Genomic DNA, 27,472 nt, shown 5'->3' with positions numbered 1-27,472 from the left:
GGCGCCTTCCAAATGGAAACCACCCAGCAGTCCAGGTGGTCCGCTGGGGGACCGAGGGGCCCACGTCGCAGGCCTGGGTACCCCATGGCCACTGCCCGGGGAAGTGGCACCACGCCCCCACCCTGCAGGCAGTCGCACGCCCCTGCAGGCAGCTCCCGCTGCACACGCGCCAGCAAGGTCACCCACTTGCTGCGGTTCTCTTAGAGACAAGACCCCGAGGCAGTGTCCCTTCCACCGAATCCCACCCGTCACAGCGTCCAGAGGCCGGCCCAGAGCCAAGGAGGGGACCTAGGCCCCTGCTGGAAGGCAGAGCGGCCGATGTAACCTGCCTCACGGCCTCACACATACCCGGCGTGGCACACAAGCTGCTCTCGTACACGTCCTTGCACACACATGTGCAAGGCATGCTGAGCTCCTGTGAGGGCGCAGGTGGCAGGGCGGAGAAGGACGAGGCACAGGGGGCTTGGCCCCTTCCTCCCTAGAAGGACGTGGCAGTGCGGGGAAGGGGCCCCACCCCTGCTCGCCTGCCCCTCTCCTGGGCTGAGGCTCCCTTCTGGGCCAGCGGCCCCTCATCACAGGGGCTCCTGCTCAAGAGTGTCGGGGCGCCCAGGGCAGTGGGCCCAGCCCTGGAGGACACGTCCTCCACCACGGGGCGAGAAGTCTGCCTCCCCGTGTCCACACCACCCGGCCACGCTGCCCCCAGTGCCAGGAACTCTGGGCAGGGCTGCCTCCTGGGATGTCATGGCTAGGGCAGTGGTGGCATGGACTGTCCCTCGGGCAGGAGAGTGGGCCTCGGGGCGGTGGCCGGGCCTGGTTCCCCGTCTGCCTCGGGGGCCCTGGTCCAGGGGGACCTGACCACACAGAGACAACGGAGAGTCATCACCCAGCCCGCAGGGGCGGCGGATGGGGCCTGCGGTGACTCCCTTCCCCTGTGGGCCGGGGTGTGTTTGGGGGCCGCCCCTTGCTGGCAGCACCCAGCTGCACCTGCCATGGACCTCAGCAGCCACGTCTTTCCTCCAGTCACCCAGACCCTGCGCAGTGCAGCCTTGGAGGACTGCGCCCTGTGCCAGGAGACCCTGTCATCCTCCGAACTCGCAACCAAGACCCGAGACGGGGGCTTGGAAGGTGCGTGGGGGCTGGGGCCGATGTGCTGCGGACCGAGCAGAGAGCGGGGGCCTCGGCTTCGACCTCCCTGCTCTGGCCTGCTGGCTCCATGCAGGCAGCGCTCCTGCAGCTGAAACCCTCCCCAGAAGCTGGCGGGGTGTAGCTCCTAGGGGCGGCAGCCCCAGCTCCTTCTCCGGGGCTCCCAGCGTGGGCTCAGGCCCTCTAAGCTGAGGTCATTGAACACCTCAGCCTGGGGGGTGTGGGGGAGGGTGTTGGGAGCAAGGAGATGCCGGGCTCAAGGCCTTTAGGCGTAGCTGGAGGTGGCTGGCCCCAGGACACAGGCCCACACCTGCACCACAGGAAAGCCTTCACGCGGCGGAGCCTTTGCCAGAGGGGCTCGGTTGCGTGAGAGCCCGGAGACCCTGCCCCCCCATTAGCCTGGAGTGGCCACTGGGGGTCTGGTGGCTTGGCATCAGGGCAGGAACATCCAGAGCGGGTTGGGGGCCCGGGCAGCACATCTCAGGGGGTGGGGGGCAGCCGAGGCCTTTGGCAGGGGCTGGACAGGCCCTGAAGCGCCCAGCAGATAGGCCTGGGGTGGAATGGGACCTGACGGAGGAGGAGGCCCAAGCCGACCCGCCGCAGGCGGCTGTCACAGCGCCCCTGCTGCGCCTCCCCCGCGGTGGGCCCTGCCAGTCCCCCCTCGGGGCCTCCCTCATGCCGCCTGGTGACGGGTGTGTGGTGAGGCCACCTTCGCCAGGACCCCGGGGGTGACCGAGTGGCACCGAAGTGCCCTGAGCCTTGTCTTCTCTTCCTGCCTTTGAAAATCGGATGCGGGCTACAAAGGACGCCCCTGCGGGGAACGCGGAAACCCCTGCTCGAGGGGCTCGGAAAGAATGAGCTTCAAGGTCCGGAGCGGCCCGGCCCACAGCCAGGGCGCGTGCCCTTCATGGGCTGCCAATCCAGCCCCTCCTGGAAGTGGCTCCCAGGGGGCGGCCGGGCCCCGGTCAGAGTGGGTGCCAGGCCTGGGACGTCCTCAGGACCCCACTGGCCTCCTGGGGGAAGGGTCTGGACTTGTCGCTTGGCGCTGGCCTCGTGGCACAGCGCCAGGGGCTGACACATGCTGTCCAGGGCGGCACTGGAGCCGACCGAGGGTTTTACGTGGAGCGGGTGGAGGGTGGGGGCGGGCCGACCGGGAGAGCTGGGGGGAGGGAAGGAGGGGTTGGTGAAGGCAGGGGAGGGGAGGAGACCCCGTCTCTTGAGGGCGGGTGGCTGTGCCAAGCTCTGCTGGAGGGCAGAGGGGGCTCCCTGAGCACGTGCTATGGCCTAGGGAGGTGTTCGCTCCCCCTCTGGGCTCCCGGGCTGGGCTCCCCCCATGGGGAATGAGGGGAAGGGCTGTCTCCCTGTGCAAGGTGGCTTCTCCGGGCGCCCACCCCCACCCAGCCCCACTTCCAGAGCAAGTCCCCAGGGGCTTCCACCAGCAAGCGGCTGGGAAGTGATAGGAGACAGGACAGGGCCCTGTGCCTCTGCCTGGGCTGCACAGGTCGGGGTGGGGGGCAGGGGGCCACCCTGTCCCTGCCAGCGGTTTCCCTGGACCCTCAGCACCCCTCCCCAAGAACCTGAGAACTGGCCTGGAGCCAGCGGAAGGCGGGGCCGCGGGGGCACCCGTGGCTCCAACAGAGGGGTTGACGCAGGGTAGGGGGTAGGGGGTTGATTTCTTCATTTCTCAGCCCCCGTTTTTTGCCTGAGGGCCTGGCCAGGCTGCAGCTGGGCTCCAGCTTCCAGGACCGCCCCACCCGAGGCTCTGACCCCCAGCCCACCCACCCCACTGCCTCCACTGCACAGCTCCCTCTGGCTGACACGCCCCCCCCACTCCTGTTGTCACAGACCCGCCTGAGTGGGTCCCGGATGAAGCCTGTGGCTTCTGCACTGCGTGCAAAGCCCCCTTCACCGTCATCCGCAGGAAGCATCACTGCCGCAGCTGCGGGAAGGTAGGTAGGCCCGAGGCCCGGGGGCTGTGGCTGGGCATCCCTGGGGACCTTTCAGACTGTGTACGGGCCTGGCAGTCAGGACTGAGGCCCCGGGGGCTGGCGAGGACCCAAGTCCTCATGCGACACACCTGAGCCCTGGGCACAGGGTGTGGGCTCCGGGCACTCAGCCCACCGGGTCCGAGGGGGCAGTGGCCAGTCCCTGCCGCTTCAGAGCTGGGGACAGGGAGGAACCAGAGGGTCTGACTGGGAGCCTGCAACGTCCCAGTGTGGGACAGGGACCCCTGCCTCAGCCGGGCCTCCTGGGGCCAGAACACGCCCAGGTTTTCCTGAAGGTCCCAGCCCCCCAGGGCCACTGGAAGACCTTCGCCCAGCACCCTCGCCTGCTCTGGTGGATGGGGTGTGCCCGGCGCTCAGGGCTCCCACCCTGTCGGTGCTGCGCCTCCCCGCCAGGCCCAGGTCCGGAGGGGGTGAGGCCCGGGGGCTGCTGGGACCCGTGCCCGGCTCACCGCCCCACCCTCGTCTTCTAGATCTTCTGCTCCCGCTGCTCCCCGCACTCGGCCCCGCTGCCCCGCTACGGGCAGGTGAAGCCGGTGCGAGTGTGCACGCACTGCTACATGTTCCACGTCACGCCCTTCTACAGCGACAAGGCGGGCATCTGACGCGGGGCGGGGCACAGCCACACCCGAGAGGGCCCCGGACTCCAGGATGGAGGCGCCAAGGGCCCGTGCTCCTGCCTCCTCCATCCAGGCCACAGGCTGCAGGGGGGTTTTCACTGCATTTCATCCAGCTGCTGCCACCACCGCTGCAGGGGCTGCAGGCCGCCCAGACTTCCAGAACGTCCAGTGCCTCCGCACCCACCCTACCCCCCCCCGCCTCCTACCACTCGTGGGGACCCCAGGCCAGCCTCAGGAGCCAATAGGCGGTCAGCTTCATCCAGGAAGGGTCCCTGAGGTGCCCAGTGGCTGCCTGGGCTGGAGTGGGCTCTCCTCCTGCCTGTGCACCTGCCCCACCCCCCGCCCTGTTTAGATGCTGCTTCCGGGCTCAGCGGGAGCAAAGGGTCCGCTCTTGAAGGAGGAAGTGGGGCTGGTGTCTGAACTCCGGTGGACACCTGCAGGAGAGGGGCCAGGCCCCAGTGCCCGCAGGGCTTCCCCGAGGGCTTGCCAAACCAGAAAGACCAGGCTGTCCGTTCCCTCCAGGGCCCTGAGCCCACAGCCCCCCCGCCCCCTCTCCTCACCTCTGCCCTCTGGGACCGGTCTCCCTTCTTGTCAGGGAGGGAGAAGGCAGAAGCAGACCCTGTGGGGACCCTGCTCTTGTCTGCCTGCTCCAGCCCCCCAGCTGGTGCGGGGGCTCTGGCGGCGGGGAGAGGCTCCCAGCTTCTTAGGCCAGGGCCCTGCGGGGGCTGAGAGCCACCGGATGGTGCCCACCTGGCTGCCACTTCCCCCTTCCTTCTCTCTGCACCCCCTGGGACCCCGGCCCACCTCCTCAGACCCTGGAGTGGCCCCGGGCCCCAGCACAGACACCTCCTCAGGCTTAAATCTCAGGCTTCACATTGCAATGACGATTGCAGTTTTATTTTTAGAGAGGTGACACACCTGCTTCTTTTATAGGACAAAATCCAATTACTATTTAACAGTGGACTACACATGCACAAAAACAGCTTCTGTGGGAGAAGAAAAGTAGAGAATGGAGGGTATATTATGTATTGAGATTATTTTTATTTTCTAAATGCTATAATTCAAAACCATTTCCATAAATCTATTTAAGGATCGCAGACGCTCTTATTTCTTATGTGGCGATGGAGTCCTTTTTCTCAGCCTGGGACGCGATGGGTTCTGGCTAAAGGTCCTTCTCCTCTAGGAAGCTGGGGGCTTCTGGACTCTCGGGTCAGTCAGAGCCAGCACTTGGCTTCCCACCAGCCCCAGGGGAGGGTGGCCACCCCGCCCCCCACCCTGCCTCTGCGACAGCTGCCGTCCGCCCACCCCACCCAGCTTCTCCTGGCCTTTGTGTCCTCAGCTCAGAGCCCTGGCCTGTGTGTGTGTCGGGCTGCGCAGTGCTCTTGGACACCCCACCTTGAGGCACCCCCACCTGGGTGGCCTGGCAGGGGCTGTACCACCAGCTGCCTGGAGGCTGCCTCCTGAGTGCCCTGGAGGGGACACCGGAGGCCAGGCCCAGTACTGGGGGTGCCAAGGCACCAGGGCTGCTTCGGGTCTCAGAAGCTGAGCCCTTTGGGCTTGGGGGTCCAGTCCCCCTGAGGCGGCCATTGGGCGGCCAGAGAGTGGGGGCATGGCTGCAAGAGGCCCTGCAGGCCAGCAGACCCATTTATTTTCTGGCAGGTGGGAAAGTGTTTCAGAACACAGGGCAGGGCTGAGTCCTTTGGGGGCAGAAGAGAAGTGGCACAGACCTGGTATCTCCAGCTGCCCAAGGCCAGGCCTGCCCACCTGGACAAACTCCCTGCCGACCCTCTGGCTGGCTGTACCTGTGTCCCTGGCTGGACAGCAGTGCTTTCTGGATGTCAGCTGCCTGGGGGCGTCCCGTGAAGCCATACTGTGGGGTCCCCTCCCTCTCCTCCAGGTACCCACACCTGTCACCTTCCAGACCCGAGACGCAGCAGAGCTCCCCATCCGCCAGGTCAGGGCGAGAGGGGGACGGAGACGCAGGAGGGAGGGTCTGCCCGAGGCCCACCCGAGGCCCAGACACAGCTGCCCTCAGGGGGAGGGCCGAGACGCCAGGGAGAGGGGGGCCTGCCCTGCAGGAAGGCCTGTGGCCCGGGGATCCCCTAGCAAGGGCCACCAGCTGTGCCATCTGTCCAGAAGTGAGGGGTTTCCCGGGTCCTGAGACTTCCCTTTTAAACAGGAGGCATGCAGTCACTCCGCCTTCTGCACGGTTGTCCCCGCCCCGGGGCTGAGCCAGGACCTGAGGGAGGGGAGGGTTCCTCCGAGCACGTTTCCCGCTCAGGAAGGACCTGGAAGGAATGGCCTGCTGCCCACCCGCAGCAGGGGCAGGGGACTGCTGGCGGCAGGGGAGGGCCAGGGGCCTGTGCTCTGTAATCAGCCCTGGCGAGCCAGCTTCGGACCCGAGCAGGTCGCCGTTCCTGAGCCTCTTTCCAGTGCTCCTTCCTGCTGCTGTGGTCGGTCTGTCTGTCTGTCTGTCTTTCTATCTTTCTTTTTTTTTGCTTTTCTAGGGCTGCGCCCGCAGCATATGGAGATTCCCAGGCTAGGGGTTGAATCGGAGCTGTAGCCGCTGGCCTACACCACAGCCACAGCAACGTGGGATCCCGGCTGCATCTGCAACCTACACCACAGCTCACGGCAACGCCGGATCCTCAACCCACTGAGCAAGGCCAGGGATCGAACCCCCAACCTCATGGTTCCCAGTCGGATTTGTTTCTGCTGCACCACGACAGGAACTCCCCTGCTGCTGTTTCCTGAGCTCTGTCCCTTCCACTCCCCGTGATAATCCCTGCAGGGCTGACCCCTTGAGGTCACAGATGGGGAAACTGAGGCTCATGGACGAGGCCGTGGGCTTTTAGGAAGCAGAGTGACCTGTAGCCTGAGTGGTACCCAGAAGCGCTGGTCCCGGCTGCCCACACCTGGAGCTACTTCCTGAGGGCAGCTCTGGGAACAGGGCCTCCACTGGCGTCAGGACACCCAGGGCAGGCGCTCCCCTGCGGGCAATGGAGGAAGCGGCGGAGGGGGGGGCACTCGCCGCTCCTCCCGGGCCATACCCAGGCCTGGTGGCAGGTGCCACGCATCCCAACACAGCCCCCGCCACACCCCGTGCACGAGGTTCCGGTGACAGGCTCTCAGGACCCAGATGCAGGGCAGGCCACCAACTCAAAGGAGGTCCGGGGTGGCCCCTGGGGCAGAAAGAGCTACCTGGCCTCGGGAGGTATCTTTGGGGTGCGAAAGCCGCCTCCTCTCCCCATCCAGCTCCTTCCACCACAGGCTCAACTCAGTTCAGAGGCCCCTTCCCACTCTCACACACCCTGGCCTCCCGAGGTGCCCCCGCTGCCTGCCCCCACGTGGCTCATTTGTCCCCACAAGTGTGCCCATGTACAGCTGCCTGCTCTCAGGCGCAGCCCACCCCAGGCAGGCAGGCAGGCTGGCAGACACCCATAGGGACAGGCAGAATGCAGGGGAGACAGTACCCTGGAGGCTGGGAGGGTGGTGGGACAGTATTCCCTGGGAAGCAAGTGGGAGGAGCAGCTGCGGGGGTGTGGGCGGGGGGGACAGTCCCCTCCACCCCCCAGGGGCCGGGGGTGGGCTTCCCTCCAGGGTCTCTGCTGCAGCCCCTAATGGCCGCCAGGGGGCGCCCTGCCCTCCACCTCCTCTGCCTGCGGGGCCAGGCTGCCAGGGCGCTGGGGCGGCTGGAGCGCTGCCTGCAAAGGCTGCCCCACTAGGAGTGGGCACTCTAGGTCTGAGCAGGGCCCCCAGCGCAGACCGACCCAGTGGTCAGGCCCTAGTCCTCCAAGCCCTGCAGTGGGGTGGAGGGTCCAGAGAGGGTCCCTGGCCAGCGAGGGCCACAGGCAGGGCAGACCAGGCCCTGGGGTGGGGGAGGGGTGGGAACGGGGTCCTGGTGGGAGTCGGGCACTTTGGACGGCCAGGGCTCTGGGTGGGGGCTGACAGCACCTTGGAGAGGGCTGGTTTCCTGGCCATTCCCAGCTCTTCCTGTTCTCTGCACTCTGCAGTGGAAGCTGGAGGGAGCTGAACAGGACCCAAAGTGCCTGCCCAATGCCACCCCAGAACCAGAGTCCTAGAGGCTCTTATCCCCTCTTAGGCCCACCCTAGCCACCTCCTCCAGGCAGCTTTCCCAAACGGGGCACCCTCAGCCCCCACCCTCACACGCATTTTTGGAGCAGAGCCTGGGACCCCTTGCAGGAGTCAGGGAGCCTCTCAGAGCCTCTCCTGCCAGCACCGAGCAGTCCCTCAAACGTAACCTCACCCCAGAGACTTAAACGCACAAGTGTGGCTTGGGTTGTGCTGGGGTGCTAATCTCTTCCGGGCCTCGAGGACGGTCCTGGCTGGGTCCTGCACCTGAACTCAGCAAAGATGGCACCGGACACTCCAGACCTGCCCTGCCCTCGGGGGTCTGCAGGCCTGGGGGCCATGCAAGCTGGCTGAACCCATGGGTCTTGGGGGCCAGCGGGATGTCGGGGGAGAACGGGGAACCAGAGCTACCGAGACACACGGCGCCCAGAGAGTTAGGAAGTGGGCCGATCCCAGTGAGGGTGAGCAGATGGGGAACAGGGCTGGGTCGCCCCAGGCACCGAGCAGGCAGGTCAGCTCTGAGGGAGGCTGGATTGGTGGGGCAGAAGCCAGGGCCCCGCCACCCCGGCCCCCAGCCCCTGGCTCCATCAGAGGCAGTAACACAGCTTGGCCACACTCACTGCTCCGACCTTGCAGTCTCTCCCACCCCCCAGCCCCCATCGCTCGGGACCTGCTGAGCCCTGCGGGCTATGATCTGGGAGACCTCTGCACCCCCTGATGGAGGCAGCTCGGGGCGCACTGGCCAGAGCCTGATCTGCTGGCCTCTGGGTCTAGAAGCAACGGAATGACCGGGGGCCCAGGGATGGGGGTCAGGGGTGGGTTTCCCCTGCTCAGGGCCTCCAGCCTGAGACTAGATGGCCTCTACCTCGTGACTGTGGGTAGCAGCCAGAGCCAAGTGAGCGCCAGCCTGGGGATGGCCTGAAAGACCCGGAAGTCTTCCTGGAAGAGGTGGGGAAGCGGGCCAGGAAGGTCGAGGCCGGAGAACCCAGGTGGTAGGACTGGAAGAGGGGCGTCGGCGTGGCTCTGAAGCCCCTGTTGCTTGAGGAGGGAGGTCCGGCCGTCGACCCCAGACTCCTCCTCCCCAGGCCCCGGAATAGAAAGGCCCCTTAGAAGCAGCCGTGGGAGCCCTGGAGCAGAGGCAGGGCCAGGCTGGGTCCCTTCCTGTCCCGCCTGAGCCTGGACCCAGGGCCAGGAGCAGGGAGTCTGCTGGCCCCGAGCTGTCAAGATCCTGCCCTCCTGCTTGTGGGGCCACAGCCGCCACCACAGCAAGCGCTTGATCTGCATCCCATCCCTCCTTCAGAAACTGGTTTTCCTGTAAAAATTATTTGAGAGAAAATCGTGTTGTTTGACTTTTGGATATTTTTAGTTATAAGGAATTCATTTAATTTATAATTTACCATTTAATTTACAGTGGCCGGCATTGGCCAGGGATCATGGGTATAGTGAGAAAACCTTATAAAGTGAGGGGCAAAAACGTCGACCCCACAAATTGTTCACAAGAATAACAGACTTTTTTCTTTAATTTTTAAAAATGCTGACCTTATGTTGACCAAGCAGACCTTTATTACATCTTCATGCATCATGGTTTTGCTGTCGTTTTGTATTTCGCAGACAATTTTCATGAGCGTTAAACTTTTTGGAAGGCAATGCTCGGAGGCCTGGCCGGTGCCCTGGGCTGGGCGCGGTGGGCGCCGTTTGCCGAGACTCTGATGCTGTCGGGTCACGTGGCTGGACAAGCCCCGCCCCATTTCCCTGCGTGGGGGGCCCAGGGTCAGAAGCACTTGCAGATTTAGGGCTGATGTCGGCATCCCCGCCACTTCCAGCCCCTTCCCCGTGCCCAGCCCACTGCTCCCCAGGACTTGACATGCATCCAGCACCCCTCCCCAAGAGACCCCTCCTGCCCAGCTCCATTCTAGATCTGGGAAGCAGGCTCAGAGAGCTTTACGGGATTGGCCAAGGTCTTGTGGCCAGACTAGACTCCGGGGCGGCTTTGGGGGAGAGGCCCAGTGACAGAAGCCCGCAGAACTCCTCCCGTGGTCCTGGCACACACTAGGTCTCAGTGCAGGGGAGCCAAGGCTTCTGGGAGGCTGGTGACAATGCGGGCCTGGCAGGGCCCTCCAGCACCTGATGACCGCACAGGTCATCTCTGTCCCGGGGCCCCACAGACCCAGAACCTGCTTGCAGGTTGCTGTCTGGACCTGCCACCGCCCCAGGTCTAAGGAGCAGCAGCTGCGGACTGGGGCTGGATTCCAGTCCTGACCCCTCCTCTCGGCCTCCTGCCCAGAACGTTGGGGCTGGGGACGCTGGTGGCAGCAGGGATCCACCCCAGTGACTGATGGGACAGGAGAGGAGGTGGGTCCAGGCCCCGGTGACCCTGAAGGTGTGAGAAGCAGGTTCTGGAGGAGGCAGGGCCTCGCACACCTCCTCACCCTGGGAAGGTGCGGCTGAGCTGAGAGCCACGAGCACGGCCCCATCGCAGTGTGCAGGGTGGCTGGGCGGGAGGGAGGGCAATCCTGGGTCCAGAGAAGGGGAGCCAGGGCCCAGTTGGCGTGGGGGAGACTAAAGAGCAGGCTTCTGGAGGCTTCCTCCCTCCAGGTCTCCTCAGAGAGATCCCGCACAGGCCCCAGGGCTGGGGGGAAGCCAGCCTTCCCCAAGTGTCTGGCCAGGAAGCCTGCCTTCCTCCATGTGCTCAAGGCGGGTACAGCTGGGGAAGCTGAGGCTGCGCTGGGGGCAGTGGAGGGTCCCACCAAGTGGCCCCTGCCTTCCAGCCAAACCCTAAATCCCTTCTGGATTCAGGCCCGGCTGGGGCTCTGGGGCAGGCGTGGCTTGCCCGTAGGGCGAACACTAGAGGCAGGCCGTGGGGACACGTGGGCTGGTCCAGGAGGGAGGCAGTAGAGGGGGGGAGGGTGCTGAGGAGGGCAGGGGAGGTCCAGGCCCCGTCTAGGGCTCTAGACAGAGGTAACAGTGGGAGCCCGGGTTCCCAGAGGGAGGAAGCCTGAGACGCCTGTCTCCCCGTCCCCAGCAAGGACTCTGCTGGCCCCCAACTCAGACAGGTCCCTACAGGAAGATGTGGGGGAAGTGGGGAGGCGGTGAGACGCTGGGCCAGGCCTGGCTCAGAGAAAGCTCCCCGGAGGAGGTGATTCAACCCTGCTGCCCTCCAGAACTGGGCCCAGGGGTGGCATCGCGCCCATGTCTGCCCCAGGATTGCCCCTCCCACCTGGGGGGGGGTGCCTCAAGACCCTGTGTGGAGGCTTGACGTCGGTGAGACCATCCCCCCCATAGATCCCCCACAACACACGCCCCCGCAACCTCGGCTCTGCATGCTCTGGGCGCTCTGGGCTCCCGGCCGCAGGGCCCGCCCCGAGCAAGGCGTGGCTGGAGGACACGCCGGTGGTTCCCACTGCCTCTCTCCTTCCCCTACCCACTGCCTTCTGGCCCACACGTTGCCCCCCGGAGCTGCCCCCTCGGTCTGGGACCCAGATGCTGCACCCGCACCAGGTCCTCTTTCTTGCCCAGCCCCTCACTCCCACCACCAGCCAGGCCCCTTCTGGCCCCGCTTCCCCAGGGAACAGTGGCGCCCACGCTCACAGGCAGTGTGGACCATGCGGGCACTGGGAAGTGGCCTGTTCCCAGTGTGGCTGAGGGAAAGGTCCCCCAAATAGCCCAGATGCAGCCCAAGGCAAGATGGGGACCCCCCCCCGCCTCCTCTCAGGCCAGGAGGCAGCTGGCACAGGCTTCTGTAGTCACACCTGGGCACCATGCTGTCCACTGTGCTACAAAGCACACCTCATGCCCCACAGCAGAGAGGAGGGTAGGCGTCCAGCAGGTGCACTCACACAGGCACAGGTTCTGGCTTTAGGACAGGGACCAGCAACCCAGCCCTCACATAAGCAGGGAACACCCTGCCTCCACTACCCCAGAGCCCAGAATGCACCCGGCTGTCCCCGAGCTTGGTGTCCTCCTTGACCTCGCTCACAGGTAGACCTGGAGGCCACAGCACCCAGCTCTTGAGAGGGACGCTGCCCTGGCCCTGGGTGGCTGTGGGGCAGGAGCAGAAGGGGCAGGGGTTAATGCTGTGATTTTAATGTCCATGCAGGGCTGTCTAATGGCAGTTTCCAAGTCCCTCACCGGGTCCTGCCACCCTCTGGGGGCACACGTTCCTAACCCCATTTCTCAGGTCACCACAGTGGTGGCTCCCACCCCTGCAAGTTGTGCTGGACCAGGAGGTGGTTTGGTCTCCATGCCGAGTCACTAGCCCTGGCCAAGCATATGGGAGCACTAATCCATGGGGGAGGCAGTGGGGGGGGGGAGGGTGCTGGGGAGGGCAGGGGTGGCTGGGAGACCCTGGGGAGTCCCTAACCTCAGGATTCCCAGCTCTGTCAGTCCTTCTCGAAACAAGGAAATGCATATAAAGCTTTCAACAGGCCCTCAGGCTGAAACTGTGAGGTTTTTAGTTTTGTCCTGTTGTGCTGGCAGCAGCAGAGTGTCTGTGTTGGAGGGGGTGTCCAGCCACCTTGCACCCCAGAATCTCCAGCTAGCTGGCCCCCTGTACAGGAGCTCCCAGGCCATCAGTCTCAACGACCAGTGAGAGGGAAAATTAAGGAGGCCTGTGGCCAGTCTGGGGCTGCCCCTAACCTGCCAGTCCCTGCTCCAATGGGGCCAGCTTAGGGTCAGGCGTCACTAGGGCCACCTGCCAGCCCGCCAGCCGGGAGCTCTCGCCCCTCCCACGAAGGGCAATTCTCTTCCCTAGAAAGCGCTTCCATGGCCAGAGGGGACAAGCGCTCGCCTCTTGGAATGTCCCCACCCTTTGGGCCAGACAGGAGCACGCAGCCCTCCACTCATGGGAGCCCTGCGGCGGCAGATCTTGGCACCCTTCTCTTCTCACATCCTTCCTTCAGCCCTAGGGTCCACTGGGCAGCTCTGAGGGACCCCTGCAGCTCCGGGCCTCAGTTTCCTACTGAGATCCTCCGTCTAGGCCCCTCTTCCAAACCCTAGCCTTTCCTGGGATCGCGCTGTGTCCGACGAGGAGGGCTGTCGTTTTGCAGCCCCACGAGAGACCTCCGAGGAGACCGCGAGGCCCCGAGCTTCCGCGAAGCCAGTTATGGCAGCAGGCCCGGGGCGACAGGTTCCTGTGCACGGTGTGTGCAGATCCGGCGCACCGGCGGGGTATTTGGGATGCTCCCTGCGCCCTAACGGGCCCTGGCTCGTGGCCGGGCGGCAGGCGATCCCACAGCCCTCTGCTTCCTCTCGGCAACGCGTCCGGCCGCAGCGCCCTCATTGGCTGCGCGCCCCGAGGCCGGCCATTGGTCCGCCGTGCCTATTTTACATAGACCGCTCTGGGCCAATCGGCGCGCGGCGCCTACTTAACATGCACGCCTGCCGCCAGTCAGCGAGCGCGGGGGCCGGGCCACCACGTGCTGTTGCTAAGCTTGGGCTTCTAAATTGTTACTACCGCGGCGGGCCTATCGGAACCGAGCTTCGCATCTGTCAACATTCTCGGCCCGGCCCGAGGCGTTCGGCCGGCTCCTATTGGCCCCGACCCAGTCCGGTGCCCGCCCCCGGAGCCTGATCGCCGACTCCCATTGGTTGTGCCGGCCGCCGCTCGCCCTTATGTGTCAATTTGAGGGCCCGAAGCGGAGGGTGGCGGCCGAGCGCGCTAGGAGTCCGCGAGAGTCGGGGAAGTGGAGCCGCAGGGCGCGCGGGGCAGGCGGCGAGCGGAGCCGGCCGGAGCGGGCCGGGCAGCGGCCGCCGCCGTCCCGGAGCGCGCACGCGGGGTGGGCGGGAGGATGGAGCTGAATTCCCTGCTGATCCTGCTGGAGGCGGCCGAGTACCTGGAGCGCAGGGACCGAGGTAGCGCCTGCGCCCCTTTGTGCGCCGGGCCGCGGGCGGGCGGGCGGCGGCGGGGCCGGGACCCGGGCGGGGGCCAGCTGACCGCGCCGTCTGTCTGCAGAGGCCGAGCACGGGTACGCCTCGGTGCTGCCCTTCGATGGCGACTTTGCCAGGAAGAAAACAAAGGCGGCTGGCCTGGTGCGCAAGGCCCCGAACAACAGGTACTACCCCCCGCGCGGCGCCCCCAGGCCCGGGGCTTACGCCCCGGGAGCGCCCTCCCCCGGCCCGACCCCAGCCTGTAGCCCGGCCGCCGCCGCTGCACGCCCCGGCGGCCAGCCTGGAGGAGGAGGCATGCCCGGGCCGCGACAGCCCCTCCCGGCCGGCCCCGCCCGCGCCGTCGCCATCTTCCCGCGGGCCGCGCCTCCTCGGACTCTCGCGTAAACAGTGCCACGCGTACAGCGCCCGCCGCCCGGGGTCTCCTCCCGCAGTCGCTCCCCGCCCCCAAGTTGTTCTGTACTTTTCCTGGCAGGAAAAAAAGTTGTCAGGGGCGCTGGCGGATCCCCGGTGGGTTTAGGGAAACTGAGGTTTGGTGCAGGGCAGCGTGGGGCTGCTGGCCGCGACCTCTGCCCCCGCGGGCGGGTGGGCTGCACTGTCTCCAAGGACCGAGCCCCGCCACTGGACTGAGTCCTCCCACCCCAGGGACCTGCACAAAGAAGTGTGGAAGCCCTGCCCTGGGCCTTCAGCCCTCGCACGGTGCCCACCGCTCCTTCCCAAACTCCTGACACAAGTGAAACTCCAGCGACCCGTGCGGGGGGAGGGTGTCCCCTTCTTTGGGTCAGAAGGCCCTTTTTAAGGGGGCCGGAAGAGCTTGTGGGGCCACGTGCAGCAGCCTCTCCCAGTGCCAGAGACCCCTCTTCTTGCTCTGGCCTTGTACCCTGGCTGTAGGCGCCTGAACGTGGGGGTGCATATCCCTGGGTGGCAGTGAGGACCTTCCGGTAGGGTTTCTGTGGGATTACACTCTCCTGGCCGCTGTGGGGACCACGGCACACCTGGCACTGCCCAGGGGCCCACTTTGGCCCTGGACCATGTCACCAGGCTGGGAGCTGCCTTTCCAGGGGGCTTTGGGGCCCCTTGGCAGAGGGCGCGGCTCATTCCTGTGGCGTGCTCATTCTTGGGAAACAGAAAGGCTGGCTCAGGGACCCATCTCCTGTGACGTCCTGGCACCCTCGGCCTGGCAAGCAATTGATTGAGGCTCCATCTGCTCTGGCTGGACGTGCCTCTAAGTCCCAGCCCCTGGTCGCCTGTTGGGGACCGTTTGGTGGGGGACACCACTGCCTTAGGTGTCCGTGAGCGAGCCAGGCCCCTGCTGTTGGTTCTCACTGTGCCAAGCACCCTGCCACCCATGGAAAACTTGGGCCTGTGACCTTTTCCTCCTGTGGCATAGGGTACCCAGGGCCCATAGCTACCATCATAGCTGAGATTCTCATGCAAATGCTAATTAATATTCATCCAACCCCACGAAGGAGGTGGTATTTTTATCTCTATTTTAGGACCGAGGAAACTGAGGCATTGACAGATTGAACTACTTGCCTGGCCACCCTCTCACCTCTGGGTGGGATCCTGGCCTCGTACATTCTGCTGGGATGGAGACCCCAGGGCCCTGGGAGGGTCTCCCAGACCAGGGGGCACCTCCCCCTGCTTCTCTGGATAGAGCCCAGCTCCCCATGCTTCGGGCATATCCCGAGGCTCACAGGAGGCCCCACGTGGCTGTCCTGGCCCAGCGAGGCCTCAGCCAGCCCAGGGGCCAGGGCAGGGCAGGGCCCAGAGGACCCAGAGCTCTGGCTTGCCGGCCAGCTCCGCACCTCCAAGGCTTCTGTGTCCCCAGAAGGAGGGGGAAAGGGGTGGGCACAGCAGGGAGTAGGATGAAGTGTGGGTAGTGGGACAGAAGGGCAGCGTGTGTTGGGGAGACAGCAGCCACCATGTGGGTGCCAGGGCTACAGGAAGGGCCTTGGGGCAGGGGTGCAGCAGGAGGGGGTTGGAACCAGCCTGCCAGGGATGAGGTCCTGGAAGAGAGCTCCCACCTCAAGAGGTGGAGTGAGCAAGCTGTGATGCTGGAAACATAGCCCCGGCCAGGGAGCGCCTCTCCTCCCCAGGCCTCCATGCTCCTGGGACCCATGCGACACACTCCCCCGCAAGGCTCCTCGAGTGCCTAGACCAGAGAGGAGCATCAGGAGGGCCCCGGGCCCCTCTGTAACCCCTGAGCAGCGCCCTCTCTCCAGAATGGGGTCCAGCCCGGCCTGCGAGGGCCACTCTGGTCCGCTGCTCTGCACTAAAGGGCACTCGCCGACCCACACGTCGCCTGCACGCGAGCTGACCTGCAGATGACAGCACGGGCGGTGGCTCAGGCCAGCGAGGGTCCTGACGGCTGTGCCCCCCACCCCCGCCCCCACCCCCAGCCCTGGCAGAGGTTCTGAGGCTCCTTGCCCAGCCCGTGTGACCAGCAAGCCCTCGAGGCCCTGGACGTTCTCCTGAGGCTGCACAGGGAGGCCCAGGAGCCGGCTGCCCTGGTGGGAGGAATGGAGGCCCAAGCCCCCTCAGTTGTGGGGCGACCACCAGCCATGTCAGGTGGAGAGGCAGGCAGGGTGGGCAGTTCCAGGGCTGGGGGGTGGGAGACGGCTCGTGCCGAGTTCCTGTGGCGGCAGAGAGTGAGGACAGGCAGGCCGAGGGCACAGAGGCTCCAGGAAGGAGTGAGGGGTGGAGGGCGTGGGGTTGGTCTGGGCTCCACCGTGGCCTGGGCCCTCTGCTCACGTGGGAGGCAGCCTGGGCAGCCCAGGACCCTGCCTGGACTGGGAGGGTGACCGGGAGCTCGGGGCTTGGCCGCACCGCCTCCCTGTCCCGCCGGGTGCCTGCCGTGGTCCTGCTCGCTGTCGTCCTCAGACACTGGGCTCCTGTCAAGGGGCCGGGAGGGCAGGGTGTGGGCAGCAGACGGGACTGCCGGCCCCAGAGAGGCCAGTCCTGCCAGACCATGGCCCCGTCTCCCCACTGGCCCGGGAGGGAACTGTGTCTCAGAGGCCCTCTTGTGGGCTGAGCCCTCGTGGGCTGGGACCACCCCATCCCCAAGGTCCCCCTTGGCATGGAGGGCTATGAGCTGGACAGCATGGGGATGGTGCCCTGGCTGCTGATATTGGGACAGGACACCAGTGTTCTTCAGTCCTGCCCTTCTGTGCCAGCCTAGGTGGCCCCCAGGACACCACTGGCCTCGGGGAGTGGGGAGCTCAGAAGGCGGGAGCTTAGTGCCCGGGGGGCCTCGGGAGCACAGGGTGGAGGTTCAGCCCAGGCCTGGCCCACCCCTTCTGAAAGGGACCTGGGCCCTCCTGCCTGCATGGCTGCACCTCTGTCTCTCATCTTTGTCATTGGGTACAAGGTCCCCCAGCTTTTGGTCAGCAGCCGCTCACCTCCCCAGCCCTCCCTGTCCTGGGCCATCCTGCCTGTGGGTCCAGACCCTCCCCACAACTGTGGGTTCCTGGAGCCCGAGTCCGACCCAGAGTCAGCATGTGCTCGGGTGGCGGGGCAGCGCAGTGAGCTCTGTCTTTCTGTCTCTCTGAACAGGTCTTCGCACAATGAACTAGAAAAGCACAGGTGAGTCATCCCTCCCACCCCAGCTCCTCCCCTCTGCCCTGTGAGCCGCCCAGTACCTCCCACCCCCCTTCTGCCGAGGGGTGCTGCACCCGCTCCCACTCCCCGCCTTTGTGTCCTGGGTATGGCTCACCACGCCGCTGGGCTATGCCCTTGTCTCGGGAAGGGCCAGTCTTGATGGAAGAGGCTGGGCTCTGTTCTCGGGCACTGCCACGCCGGAAGGCTGCCGTGGGGATCCAGGCCCTGCTCTTGGGAACTCAGTCTAGTCTGGACTGGCGGGCAGGGCCCCTTGCACTGGGTGTCGGGGCTGGCGCCCTGGAAGAGGAGCTCCACCTGTTTGGGGGTGTCTGAGCCATTTGGGGAGCAGCTCCTTCGCCCTTAGGATGCTGCCTCCCGCCAGGAAGGTGCGGCCCTCTTGGTTGGGGGCTCCTGCGCCCTGGAACCGCCTTCCAGGAGTTCCCTGTAGAGCCTTGTCCTTGGCAGTGGGGTGAGCCACCAGTCCCAGGCCATGGGGGCCTGTTGGGAAGCTCCGGGCCAGGACAGGATCAGGGGGAGAGGGCCTCGTGCCCACCCACTGACTGCAGAGCCGGGTCTACTCTGGCCCCCTCTGAGGAGCGAGGGCCTCGCAGTGAAGCACAAGTGGCAGCACGGGTGCCGGAAGAGGCTCTGCCCTCTGGCCCCGGGGCAGCGCCAAGGCCCTATGCTTCCTCACGGCCCTCCTCGCCCCTGCTGGCCCCGGCCTGGCTGCTCGGGCGCAGGCCTCTCTCTTCAGGGGAACGCGGCACCGTCAAGCCCCGCGCCGTGCATGGGTGTCCTCACAGCGGTGTCCGCAGGGCCGCGGGGGCTGTGGGTGTGTCCCGAGGCCCAGAGGCAGGTGCCCTGATGCCAGCAGCAGGGACGACTCCCGGCGGGGAGCGGGTGGGAGCCAGCTCCCGACTGTGCTCCCACCTGCACGGGGCCCGGTTCTCTCCTCTCTTGGGTCAGAGTGGGGTGAGGAGGCGGGGGCTGCGTGGGAGAGGACCCGTCCCAGCTGCTCTGGAGCTTGGCCAGGTCTCCGTGTCCCCACCCCCAACGTCTCGCCCCCGGCAGCGCCAGCTTCACTCCCCTGGGATCTGGGCCTTGGCTGGGCGGGCGCTGAGCAGGGACGGGACGCCGTGTTCTCCGGGACGCCGTGTCCTCTGGAGGAGCCGCACTTCCTGGCCTGCTCCCGTGCGTCTAGGGGCTCCGGAGAGACCATGGTGGCGGCGCAGGTGCAGGGGCCCCGGAGCTTGGGCAGGCTCCCCGGGGTGGCAGCTGGGAGGCAGCCCCTCCGTGCACACTGCGGGCGTTGACACTGGGCAGGTGGCAAGAGCTGGCTTTGGACCCTGGCCTTGGACCCAGCCTTCTCCTCCCAGAGCTTGCCCTTAGGCTGAGGCCCACAGGGCCTTTGAGACACAGAGGTGGGGCGGGCGGGCAGCCCAGGTCTCCATGAACCCCCATCCTGCGCCGGGGCCTCTGTGCCCGGCTGGCTGATGTAAGCAGGTGTGGTCAGCCCTGTTGGGGACCTCGGTCACGGCTGTACCTGTGGCTGCCTGATGCTGATGCCGGAAGCTCTTGGCTGCTGGCCGCAGGAAGGGCCGTGCGCCGTCCAAGGAGGGAAGGAAGCACCTGGCCTGGTGACCCTGCCGGCCCTGGACGTCGCCCTCCCTGGAGGCCCGCCGCCTCGGGCCTGCAGGGCTCCCCCTTGCTGGGGCTCTGAGCCGGCGCCTCCCCCACCCCCCGGCCCCGTCTTAGGGACACCGGCTCCGGCGGTCTGCTCAGGCCGGTGCTTGGCTCCTGACCGGGGGGCTGGGGTCGCGAAGGCCATGTGTTCCTTGGCTGGAGGACCCCCCAGGCCATGCTCCAGGCTTTAGCTTTTGTGGGGCCCTCAGCAGCCCTGACGTGGCAGGACCCATCCCAGCGGCCAGCCCGGGACTGTCAGTGGAGCCCCCGCCTGCCCCTCCCCAGCGTGGAGATGGTTCCTCGGGTCCAGGTGGATCCTCCCCAGGCCCTGAAACCTCCCAGCACCCGGGGTCCGGGTAGGGGCTGCCTCGCTCCCTCCCACCCCGCGAGGAACCGTGGGTGGGTGTCCTTGTCGCCCCTTCCTCGAAGCCAGGCCTGGGGAGGTTTAGCAACTGTTGGGACCCCGCCCTCAGGTGCTGGGGACCTGGCACGGGAGCTCTGACGTGAGAAGCGGGGTCCAGGGCTGAGCTGTGGCCGCCGCTGGAGGCAGGAGCTGGCATTGGTGCGTCTGCTCTGGAGCCACACAGGGCTCCTTCAGGAAGTGGCAGGTTTTCAGAGCCCCCAGGAATGCTGGGCACAGCTATGGGGGCGCCCGGGCACCAAGGGCCTGGTGCGAGAGCTGTGCAGCCGCAGGTCCTTGCCCCCTCCCCGCCCCTGGCCCCAGGGAGGTGTGGGAACGGCCGCTCCCCGCGGGATGAGAAGGGGGGCCCTCCCGGGGCCGCACCGCCAGCCCTTGGCGGAGCGGGTTCCCAGCCCTCCGGCCCTGGCTGGCCGCTCTCCTGGGGCTGGCTGGGCACGAGTCCAGTGTCGCACAGAGCGCAGCCGTAGTCAGCCGGCCTCCGTCTCTTGAGAAGCTTCTGCCTTGTGATTTCTAAAGCAGTCTGGTCAGGGGCCCCCCACCCGACCCCGTGCCCCGCCGCAGAGAGAGCCCAGGCCGCATCCTCCTCCTCAGGACAGACCCTTGTTCCCTACCTGCTCCTTCCTAACTTGGCCTTTCCCCCGGCACCAGGCAAGCGCTGTCCCCCGTGTCCGTCCTGGCCCCACACGGGACGCGGTGCTGCAGGGTGCTGGGCGATGGCCTCCCGTCGGCGCGGACGTGCTGCAGCCCGCGTCTCTTGGGTCTGGTGCTGGCGGGTGGATTGGCGGGCCCTAAGTCCTAGACATAGAGGTGCCGGTCCACCAAGGAAGCCACACTGGCCCGCCGACCACTCGTCCCGCCTGGTCCTCTCAGCCCCGCTTAGCATCTCCTCGAGTGTCTGTTTCTCGACGGCGTGAGGCGGGGTTGGTTTATGTGAGGTTCGCTGTGCTCTGCGAGCTGGCTCTTTGTGTCCTTTGCCTGTTTTCATGTTAAGATGTTCCTCTTTTTATTTTTGATGTGTCTGAGCTCAAAATGTCATGGACACTAACCGTGTGTCTTTTATGTGTATTGCAAGTATTTTCCGCTGTTATTTGTCTTTTACTGTGTTTTTTCTTTCTTGTACAAATGTGTCCTTTCCTGATTGTAAAAGTAACGTTTTTAGCATAGAAAACCTGGAAAATACAAAAAAAAAAAAAAAAAAAAAAAGCACAAAGCTAAAGAAATAAACGTTGCCAACCACATCACCTGGAGACGCGTGCTTCCTGCTCTTCACCGCGTCCTGTCGAGGCTCTCGTGTGTGTCTGCTGCTTTATTTTTTGAAACTATCTTGGGTCTCAGGTCACCTGGGTGGATCTGGACGCTGATGTTTTCGTCGATGTTTGTGATGTGAAAACGTGGAATGCGCCAAGACGACGCGGTGGTTGTCTCCGGGCAGTGGCCCTGGGGGATGTTTTTCATTTATTTTTTTTTCTTTTGATTTGCATTTTAAAATTTTCCACAAAGATCGCAGAGTGGACATGTACTCCAGTGAGAGGTTGTAGGAACTGCCATTTGCTCTAGAAAAAATGGATCCCCCACTTGTGAACTTGGTGCAGGTGGGGGGGGGGTCTCTGATGAGCGAGCAGTGCTTGGGCACAAAACGCTGTTTGCGTGTGCAGCTCTGAGCATCTAGCCCCACAGAAGAGCCCCTAGGAAGTGAGGAGGCTGAGGTTCTCGGATTCTGGGGGTCTACACGGCAGTGGGCCCCCTCCCACAGCCCTGTGTGCACGCGGTTTCTCTCTGAAGACCCTCCAGCCTCAAGGTGGAGCCTGGGGTCTGCTCTTGACACTGGTCCCCAGTGCCCAGGCTTCAAACACAGCCTCAACCTCATGTTCTAGAAGTTTTTTCTTAGGTCTAGCTCGGCTTCCCCTGGAGACCTCTAGGCCCCGGGGGCCACGGGCTGGGATGCTGGGTGGGGAAGTGGCCCATCAGCGGGAGGCTGCTGTGTGGACGTGGGTGGCAGACATGGGGCCAGGTCACAGCCCTCCCTCCCTCCTGTCGTCAGCTGTTATCGCTGCTCTGCAGACGGCCTCCTGCCCCCCGATAGCTGCCCCCTCCCTCCCTGTTTCGGGGGCCTCCCCTGTCCAAAGGACGTGGCCATCCCTGCCCACTGTCCTCCCAGACACTAAGGGCAGCTGGACTTGCCGGGGCTTTGGCACACAGGGGAGAGAAGGTGGGGCCACCGGGGTTGGCACCTGCTGGGGGAGGGTGCGCACTCTGATGGGACAGCGGGTGTCCTGCCCTGTGCCCTCGTGGTTCCTCTCCTGAGAGCTTCTCCTAAGCAGGGCATCTTGGTTTGGAAACTGCTGGGAGCCTGCAGGGGCTCCGGGAGGTCACATGGACGTGGCAGAGGCCCCAGGCCATCTCATCAGTGTGCTTTGGGGTGAGCACCCCGTGATCTCTGCCAGCCTGCCGTTCTCGGACGAGATGAGCTGGCGAGAAGGGCAGGTCCAGGTTGCAGCTCTTCGCCTTAGGCCCCCATGCGAGCAAATGCTCTGGAGTCTTCTGGTTCCAGTTTCCTGGGAAAACCACATTCATCTGCCTGGACACAGGGACAAAATCTAGAATCAAGCAGTTTCCAAAGGGATCCCAAACTCGGTGGGGGGGTGCTCACTCTTGGTCCTCCCTGACCTAGATGGACTCGTGTTTCTGTGCTGACAAGAGTGTGCAGAGAGCAGCCTGCCCTCGGCAAGGGGGGTGCTGGATCTTGGGGGTGGGGGAGCCTGGCCAGCGCCCTGCACAAACCCCTCCAAGTTATCCCTTCCCTGCCTCCTGGACTCCGCTGCGGAGGGCGGGACAGCAGGGAGCCTGGTGGTAGTGCTCCTTGGCTCTGGGCTGTCTGGCCACGTGGGCCCAGCCACTGCCCCCTCTTCTGCAGGGGCTTCCGGAGGGCCAGTCCAGGGGGCTGGAGGGGCTGCCAGCCAGGCTGGGAGGGGAGCTGTGGAGAGGGACTCAGTGGGTCCAGGCAGAAGTCCAGCTGGTTGCCTCCTGCCCTCCCCCAGCCTCTGGGCTGCTGTGTGGCACTGCCACCACCCCAGAGGTGCCACCCCACATGACTGTTCTGTTTCTGGCTTTTTCAGACGAGCCAAACTCAGGCTGTACCTGGAGCAGCTCAAGCAGCTGGTGCCCCTGGGCCCCGATAGCACCCGCCACACCACGCTGAGCCTCCTGAAGCGTGCCAAGATGCACATCAAGGTGAGCAGGGCCGCGTCCCACCTCCACCCCGAAAGCTGCCTTGGCTGACCCCATTCCGTCCCCGAGCTTGCCAGGGGCATGACCGGAGGGCCTGAGGGTGGGGTAGGGAGCTGCCCAGCAGGTGCACCGTGGCAGTGGGGGCTTTCGGACGGCTGGGGGGCACAGCAATAGGAGCTGCTGAGGGTGGAGGTCGTGGCAGGGGTGGGTTGGTTTTGTGGGATGGGGGTGGGAGGTGGTGGGCTACAGATCGCCCCTGGCATCCTGGGCTGCGGAGCAGCAGCAGCTGGGAGGAGAGCTGGGAGGGGCTTCTTTCCATGTTGGAGCCCCGGTGAGGGGAGTTCCTGGACCAGGACTTGGTCTCCAGGGGCTTGGCAGTGGCGTGTAGGCTGAGTGAGACATTGCCTGCGGCTGGTCCCCTAAGGTCTTAAGACTGAGACCTGCTGGTTTGGGGACATTTGGGCCAACCAGAGTGGCTCTCAGTCCCCCTGCAGGGCCCCCTGAGCCTGTGTACGTGTGGGCTCCTGGAGGCAGGGTGGCCGGAGCTGGGGTGGGGGGCCAAAGAGGCAGCGCCTCCGTGCCTGAGGGCGGGGTGCAGCTCTGCACAGGCTGGGTGCCAGCTTGTGCACGGAAGAGGCCCCGTGGCCAGGGCTGTCCTGAGGCTTTGGGCCCACACGTGACTGGGTTTGGCCGGGCTGGCGGCTGTGGGCCACCTGGAGCTGGTCGGCAGACCCACGGCACGAGGTCTAAGCTCCTGTGGGGGTGCGAGTGCCGGGCGCCTCAGGCCTGTGGGCCCCCCAGGCTGAGTGGGGGATGGGAACGTGCCCTGGACCCCATGCCCTGGTGCCCTTCCATGTGGGAGGGGTGCCCTGCCCCGGGCTCACCGCTCCCCTGCCCCCAGAAACTGGAGGAGCAGGACCGCCGGGCCCTCAGCATCAAGGAGCAGCTGCAGCAGGAGCACCGCTTCCTGAAGCGGCGCCTGGAGCAGCTGTCGGTGCAGAGCCTGGAGCGCGTGCGCACGGACAGCACGGGCTCCGCCGTGTCCACCGACGACTCAGAGCAAGGTGGGGGCGAGGGGGCAGCCCTCGGTGGGAAGCTGGGCGGGGGGGGGAGCTGCCTGGGGGAGGGTGGGCCGCAGATGCCCGTCTCCCGGGGTGTCCGGAGCGCCCGCGTGCGCCAGAGAGGGCTGGGCCGAGGGAGGTGAGGCCCAGAGGCCGGCGCCCTGCCCACGTGAGGGCCAGAGCTGGGCTCGGCCGGGCACATGCTTCCGGAGCCCCGGCTGGCACCCTCACGGTGGCCCCCCACCCCGGTCTCTTCCCCCCAGAAGTGGATGTAGAGGGCATGGAGTTTGGCCCCGGGGAGCTGGACAGTGTTGGCAGCAGCAGTGACGTGGAGGACCACTACAGCCTGCAGAGCGGCGGCTGCAGCGACGGCGGCTACGCGCCCCCCTGCAGGCGGCCCGGCCGCCCTGGCCTCTTGTAGGCCCTGCCCTCTGCTCTGCGGCCCGCCTGCCCGCCCGGCCAAGCGTGTCAACCCTCAGTCCTTGAACGTCTCTCCACGGGCCCACTGCTGTGCCATTCTGGAAGCTCCAGCTGCCGCCTGGGCTGCCCGCCTCCGCCCGCCTGCCGGTCAGGGCCCGCCGCGCCGCCCGCTCCTCCCGCCCGGGCAGGGACCCCCACAGGGCGGCGGGGCCCAGCTCCCGCGCCCCGGAGCCCAGCATAGCCGCCCACAGCCTGTTTTCAGATTCCTAATCATTCCAGAAGTATTAAATGTCATTGCTGCAAACCTCGGCGGGCGCCGTGTGGGGGCTTAATGACCACCACGGGCACTCGGAGCCCAGCCCCGGATCCCAGGAGAAAGGAGTGGACCGAGGAAGGAAGGAAGGCGTGGCTCTCCGTCCGTCTGTCCATCTATCTGTTGGTCCACATGGGCTCCTGAGGCGCGGACAGAGGGACCCATGAAGGGCGGGACTCGGGTGAGCATCCTGGGGCAGGTGGGTGGATGGGGCCTGGGCACCTGCCGGTGTCAGGAGCTGGGGCTGGGCTTCTGGGGGCTGCCAGGCTACCCCAGTCCAAGCTGGGCGGCTTCTGCTCTGTTGTTAGGCCCCGCAGGTGTTCACACGCAGCGCCTAGACACACGCCTGCCCGCACACACATGCACACGTGCAGACACATGTGGCCCCTGGACCGGGAGGGCACGTGTCCCGGGGCCTTCAGGGGTCGGGTGGGCAGATGCTGGCCCCTGGACTGTGCCCGGCACCCCTTCCCAGTCCGCACAGGGAAGGGGGCTTCTGGGCCAGCAGGAGCGGAGGAGTGCTGGGGAGCCAGGAGCTGAAACCACTGGGTCCTCAGCGGGCTCGCTCATCTCCTTTTAAAAAACAAAACAAGAAGTTGCTGCACTGCCCAGCAGCCCAGCACAGGGCTCCGGGGAGAGAAGCTTTTCCCCCAAAAAAAGGAAAAAAAAAAAGCAACAGGAGAGAAATGTTTTTTAAAAAGAGAGACTCCGGCCTGATGTTGGCGTGAGCTGCCTGTTTCCTGTACGAGATTTTTTCTACTCTATTTTCCTAGCGTCCTTGTTTGCTGAGGGGTGGGAGTGACCCAGCGTCTCAGGGACTCGTCCGTCTGTCACTGTCGTCTAAGTGTGCCTTGTGTCCCGTGTCTGGCCCCACCCTGACCGTCACCACCAGCATCTCCCGCGTGGCTCACGGGACGCCCCCCACGCGCCCCGGCCCATCAGGTGTCTTCTGGGCCTCCTCCCCAGGGGGCAGCCCCTCAGTGGCCAGGCCAGGTCAGGGGCTATGCAGCAGCAGGGCTGCTTTCTGTCACCTGGTGGGGGGGCTGTGACCTCCACCTCCCCCAACCCCACAGTAACCTGGCCTCCGTGTTGGGGGCCTGCTAACCAGAGAAATAGGTTCTTACCTGTACCCAGCTTGAACCTTGAACCCTCTCTTCTCCAGAACTTGAGCAAGGGCTCCAGATTTCAGACTTTGGCAGCTGCTAGAGACAACCGTTCACCCTGGGTGGTCAGGCCTGGGCACTAGGAGGCGTCTCCTAACCTTCTGTTCCCGAAGTCTTCGTCTCCGGGGGCCACACAGCAATATTCAGGTGGTGGGCTGCGGGGCCGACCGACAGCAGTGTCTGACCACCTGTCTGGTGCATTGTAACCAGTTCCCAGATCGTGGGGGATAATTTGGGTTCATCTTCAGGCAGGCCGATGGACGGACACCCCAGGCGGGTGGCCCATGGAGGCAGAAAGGGGTCCCTGGAAATAGCTCTGGCACAGAACCTGCCCTGCAGGGGCCTGGGGGTGGCGGTGAAGAGCAGGCTTAGGGGGACAGTGCACAGAGTTGGGGACATCATCCCAAAGCTTTGCTGGTGGTTGCAAGGCAGACCGTTCCAGCTCCAGTGGGGTCCAGCTTGCCCCAAAGGGCCTTCTCTCGCCTGGCCCAGCCTGCCTTGCAAGGACCCCAGTACCCTCTGAGCAGGGCAGGAACACCCGCCTTTAAGAGCCTGCTGCTGTAGGAGATAACGCGTCAGGCCCTGGGGTGGTCTGGTTCTGAATCTTTAAAAGCCGCAGCCCCCCAACCACCCCCATCCCCTGCACCTGGGGAGGTGCTGCTCCCACCTCTGGTGGGCGGAATTCTACCCAGGGACAGCTGTGGCCCTCAGCTGGCCCTCCTGGCAGCTCAGCCCGTGGCTTCTCAGGCCTCACTGGCCACTCAGGCGTGCTGGGTCCCAGATGTGGACGCCAGTGAGGGTCGGGTGCTAGGGCCACTCACGTACCCACCCCTCCCACTGGCCAGGTGCACAGCGCAGCCCCTGCCAGTGGCCACGGGGACCCAGAGGGTTGTTTAGTGTGTACCTGAGTGTTGTCAGTCTGTAGAAAGCACACGGGACCAGAACAGGGCCAGCGGGGGGCCTGTGCCCTCCCTGTGTGCTCGCCCATGCCCTGTGGACCACCCTGGCACTCAGGGGCTGGGATCCTTGAACTCCAGGCTCAGGTTTGGGTCCACACCCTCGCTGTGAGACGCCCCCCACACCCCCCACCTCAGTGCAGGCCCAGCTGGCCGGGGAGGCCGCCCTGGCTCTGCCCGTGCAGGTCAGGTCTCAGGAGCATGGCGCCCAAGCCTGGGTTCCTGGGCGGCCTGTTCCCTCCTGTCTGCCCGGAGGACCCCATCTGCTGGGAGGGGCTGCCCGCCCCCTCCCCCACCCCCGTCTCTCTGGGCCCCCTTCCCCCTGCCGTGCACGCGGGACTCTGACCTTCAGCCATGTCTAGGGCACGAGGGCAGGCTCTGTGCCAGAGTTTGTGGGGGCACCCAGGGGGCCTGGTGCTGGCCAGGTGGGCATGTTACAAGATCCTGGCTGGAGACATGGGCCACGCACCTGCCTGTTCACTGGGAGGGGCTGTGCTGTACCATTCTGTCTTTGTAACATAAATACAGATTTTTATACCTCATCTCTCTGGCTCCCAGTTCTTTCCATTACTGAGTTTGGCTCCCCTCCCCTCTGCCTCCGTAAGGAGCCTGAGCCCCCTGGAGGCCTTGGCGGCCCTCCCTGCCCTCCCCATAACCTTTGCTTTCTGGGAGTCCCAACTGACCACAGGCCTCCCCCTCCTACCAGCTGGGCCCCAAGACTGCCCTGTCACAGCTGCCTCCCTGGACAGTCACACCTGCAGATAAAGGCGGGGGTCGAGGTGGAAGCTGCCCCCGCCCTCTGGTCTGTTTTTACACGCGAGAGCTCTTGCTGCTGGCTCAGACTTCGCCCCTGGCTCTGGGGCTGGGGCACTGCCCCACAAGACAG

General features: G+C 65.4%; 2 protein-coding genes across 5 annotated transcripts in view; both read left to right on the top strand.

Moving 5' to 3' along the window:
- Window positions 1-4,863, top strand: part of ZFYVE28 (zinc finger FYVE-type containing 28) — an 87,477-nt gene extending 82,614 nt beyond the window's left edge. For 2 of the 3 annotated variants that reach the window (XM_021100926.2, XM_084971287.1), the window contains 3 exons: window positions 1,021-1,125; window positions 2,989-3,092; window positions 3,620-4,863. In XM_021100926.2, coding sequence (XP_020956585.1) covers window positions 1,021-1,125; window positions 2,989-3,092; window positions 3,620-3,751 — 341 coding nt within the window. In that variant the 3' untranslated portion in view covers window positions 3,752-4,863. The remainder of the gene's footprint in view (window positions 1-1,020; window positions 1,126-2,988; window positions 3,093-3,619) is intronic. The other variant, XM_084971286.1, reaches the window with a different exon arrangement.
- Window positions 4,864-13,493: 8,630 nt separating this feature from the next.
- On the top strand, window positions 13,494-27,128 carry MXD4 (MAX dimerization protein 4). 2 transcript variants are annotated; one of them, XM_003482330.4, is made up of 6 exons: window positions 13,494-13,708; window positions 13,809-13,908; window positions 17,297-17,326; window positions 22,562-22,676; window positions 23,575-23,737; window positions 23,998-27,128. In XM_003482330.4, the coding sequence occupies exons 1-6, from the start codon at window positions 13,645-13,647 to the stop codon at window positions 24,153-24,155; spliced, it is 630 nt and encodes a 209-aa protein (XP_003482378.1). In that variant the 5' UTR covers window positions 13,494-13,644; the 3' UTR covers window positions 24,156-27,128. The 2 variants fall into 2 exon arrangements, with proteins under 2 accessions (XP_003482378.1, XP_084827474.1); XM_084971348.1 differs by lacking the exons at window positions 22,562-22,676; window positions 23,575-23,737; window positions 23,998-27,128 and adding an exon at window positions 20,094-20,683.
- Window positions 27,129-27,472: the final 344 nt, after the last annotated feature.

The sequence above is a fragment of the Sus scrofa genome, chromosome 8 (assembly GCF_054392235.1).
Source record: "Sus scrofa isolate SSC_HxYL_T2T_F1_AM1 chromosome 8, Sscrofa_HxYL_maternal_Yorkshire_Landrace_v2.0, whole genome shotgun sequence".
NCBI lineage: Eukaryota > Metazoa > Chordata > Mammalia > Artiodactyla > Suidae > Sus > Sus scrofa.
This window is presented reverse-complemented; position numbering and strand designations above follow the sequence as displayed.

Bases quoted from the DNA above. Each gene is read 5' to 3' on its own strand.
- MXD4 (XM_003482330.4), top strand. From the start codon at position 13,645: ATGGAGCTGAATTCCCTGCTGATCCTGCTGGAGGCGGCCGAGTACCTG. The intron at 17,327-22,561 runs GTGAGTCATCCC...TGGCTTTTTCAG, and splicing joins AATGAACTAGAAAAGCACAG to ACGAGCCAAACTCAGGCTGT. The intron at 22,677-23,574 runs GTGAGCAGGGCC...CCCTGCCCCCAG, and splicing joins GTGCCAAGATGCACATCAAG to AAACTGGAGGAGCAGGACCG.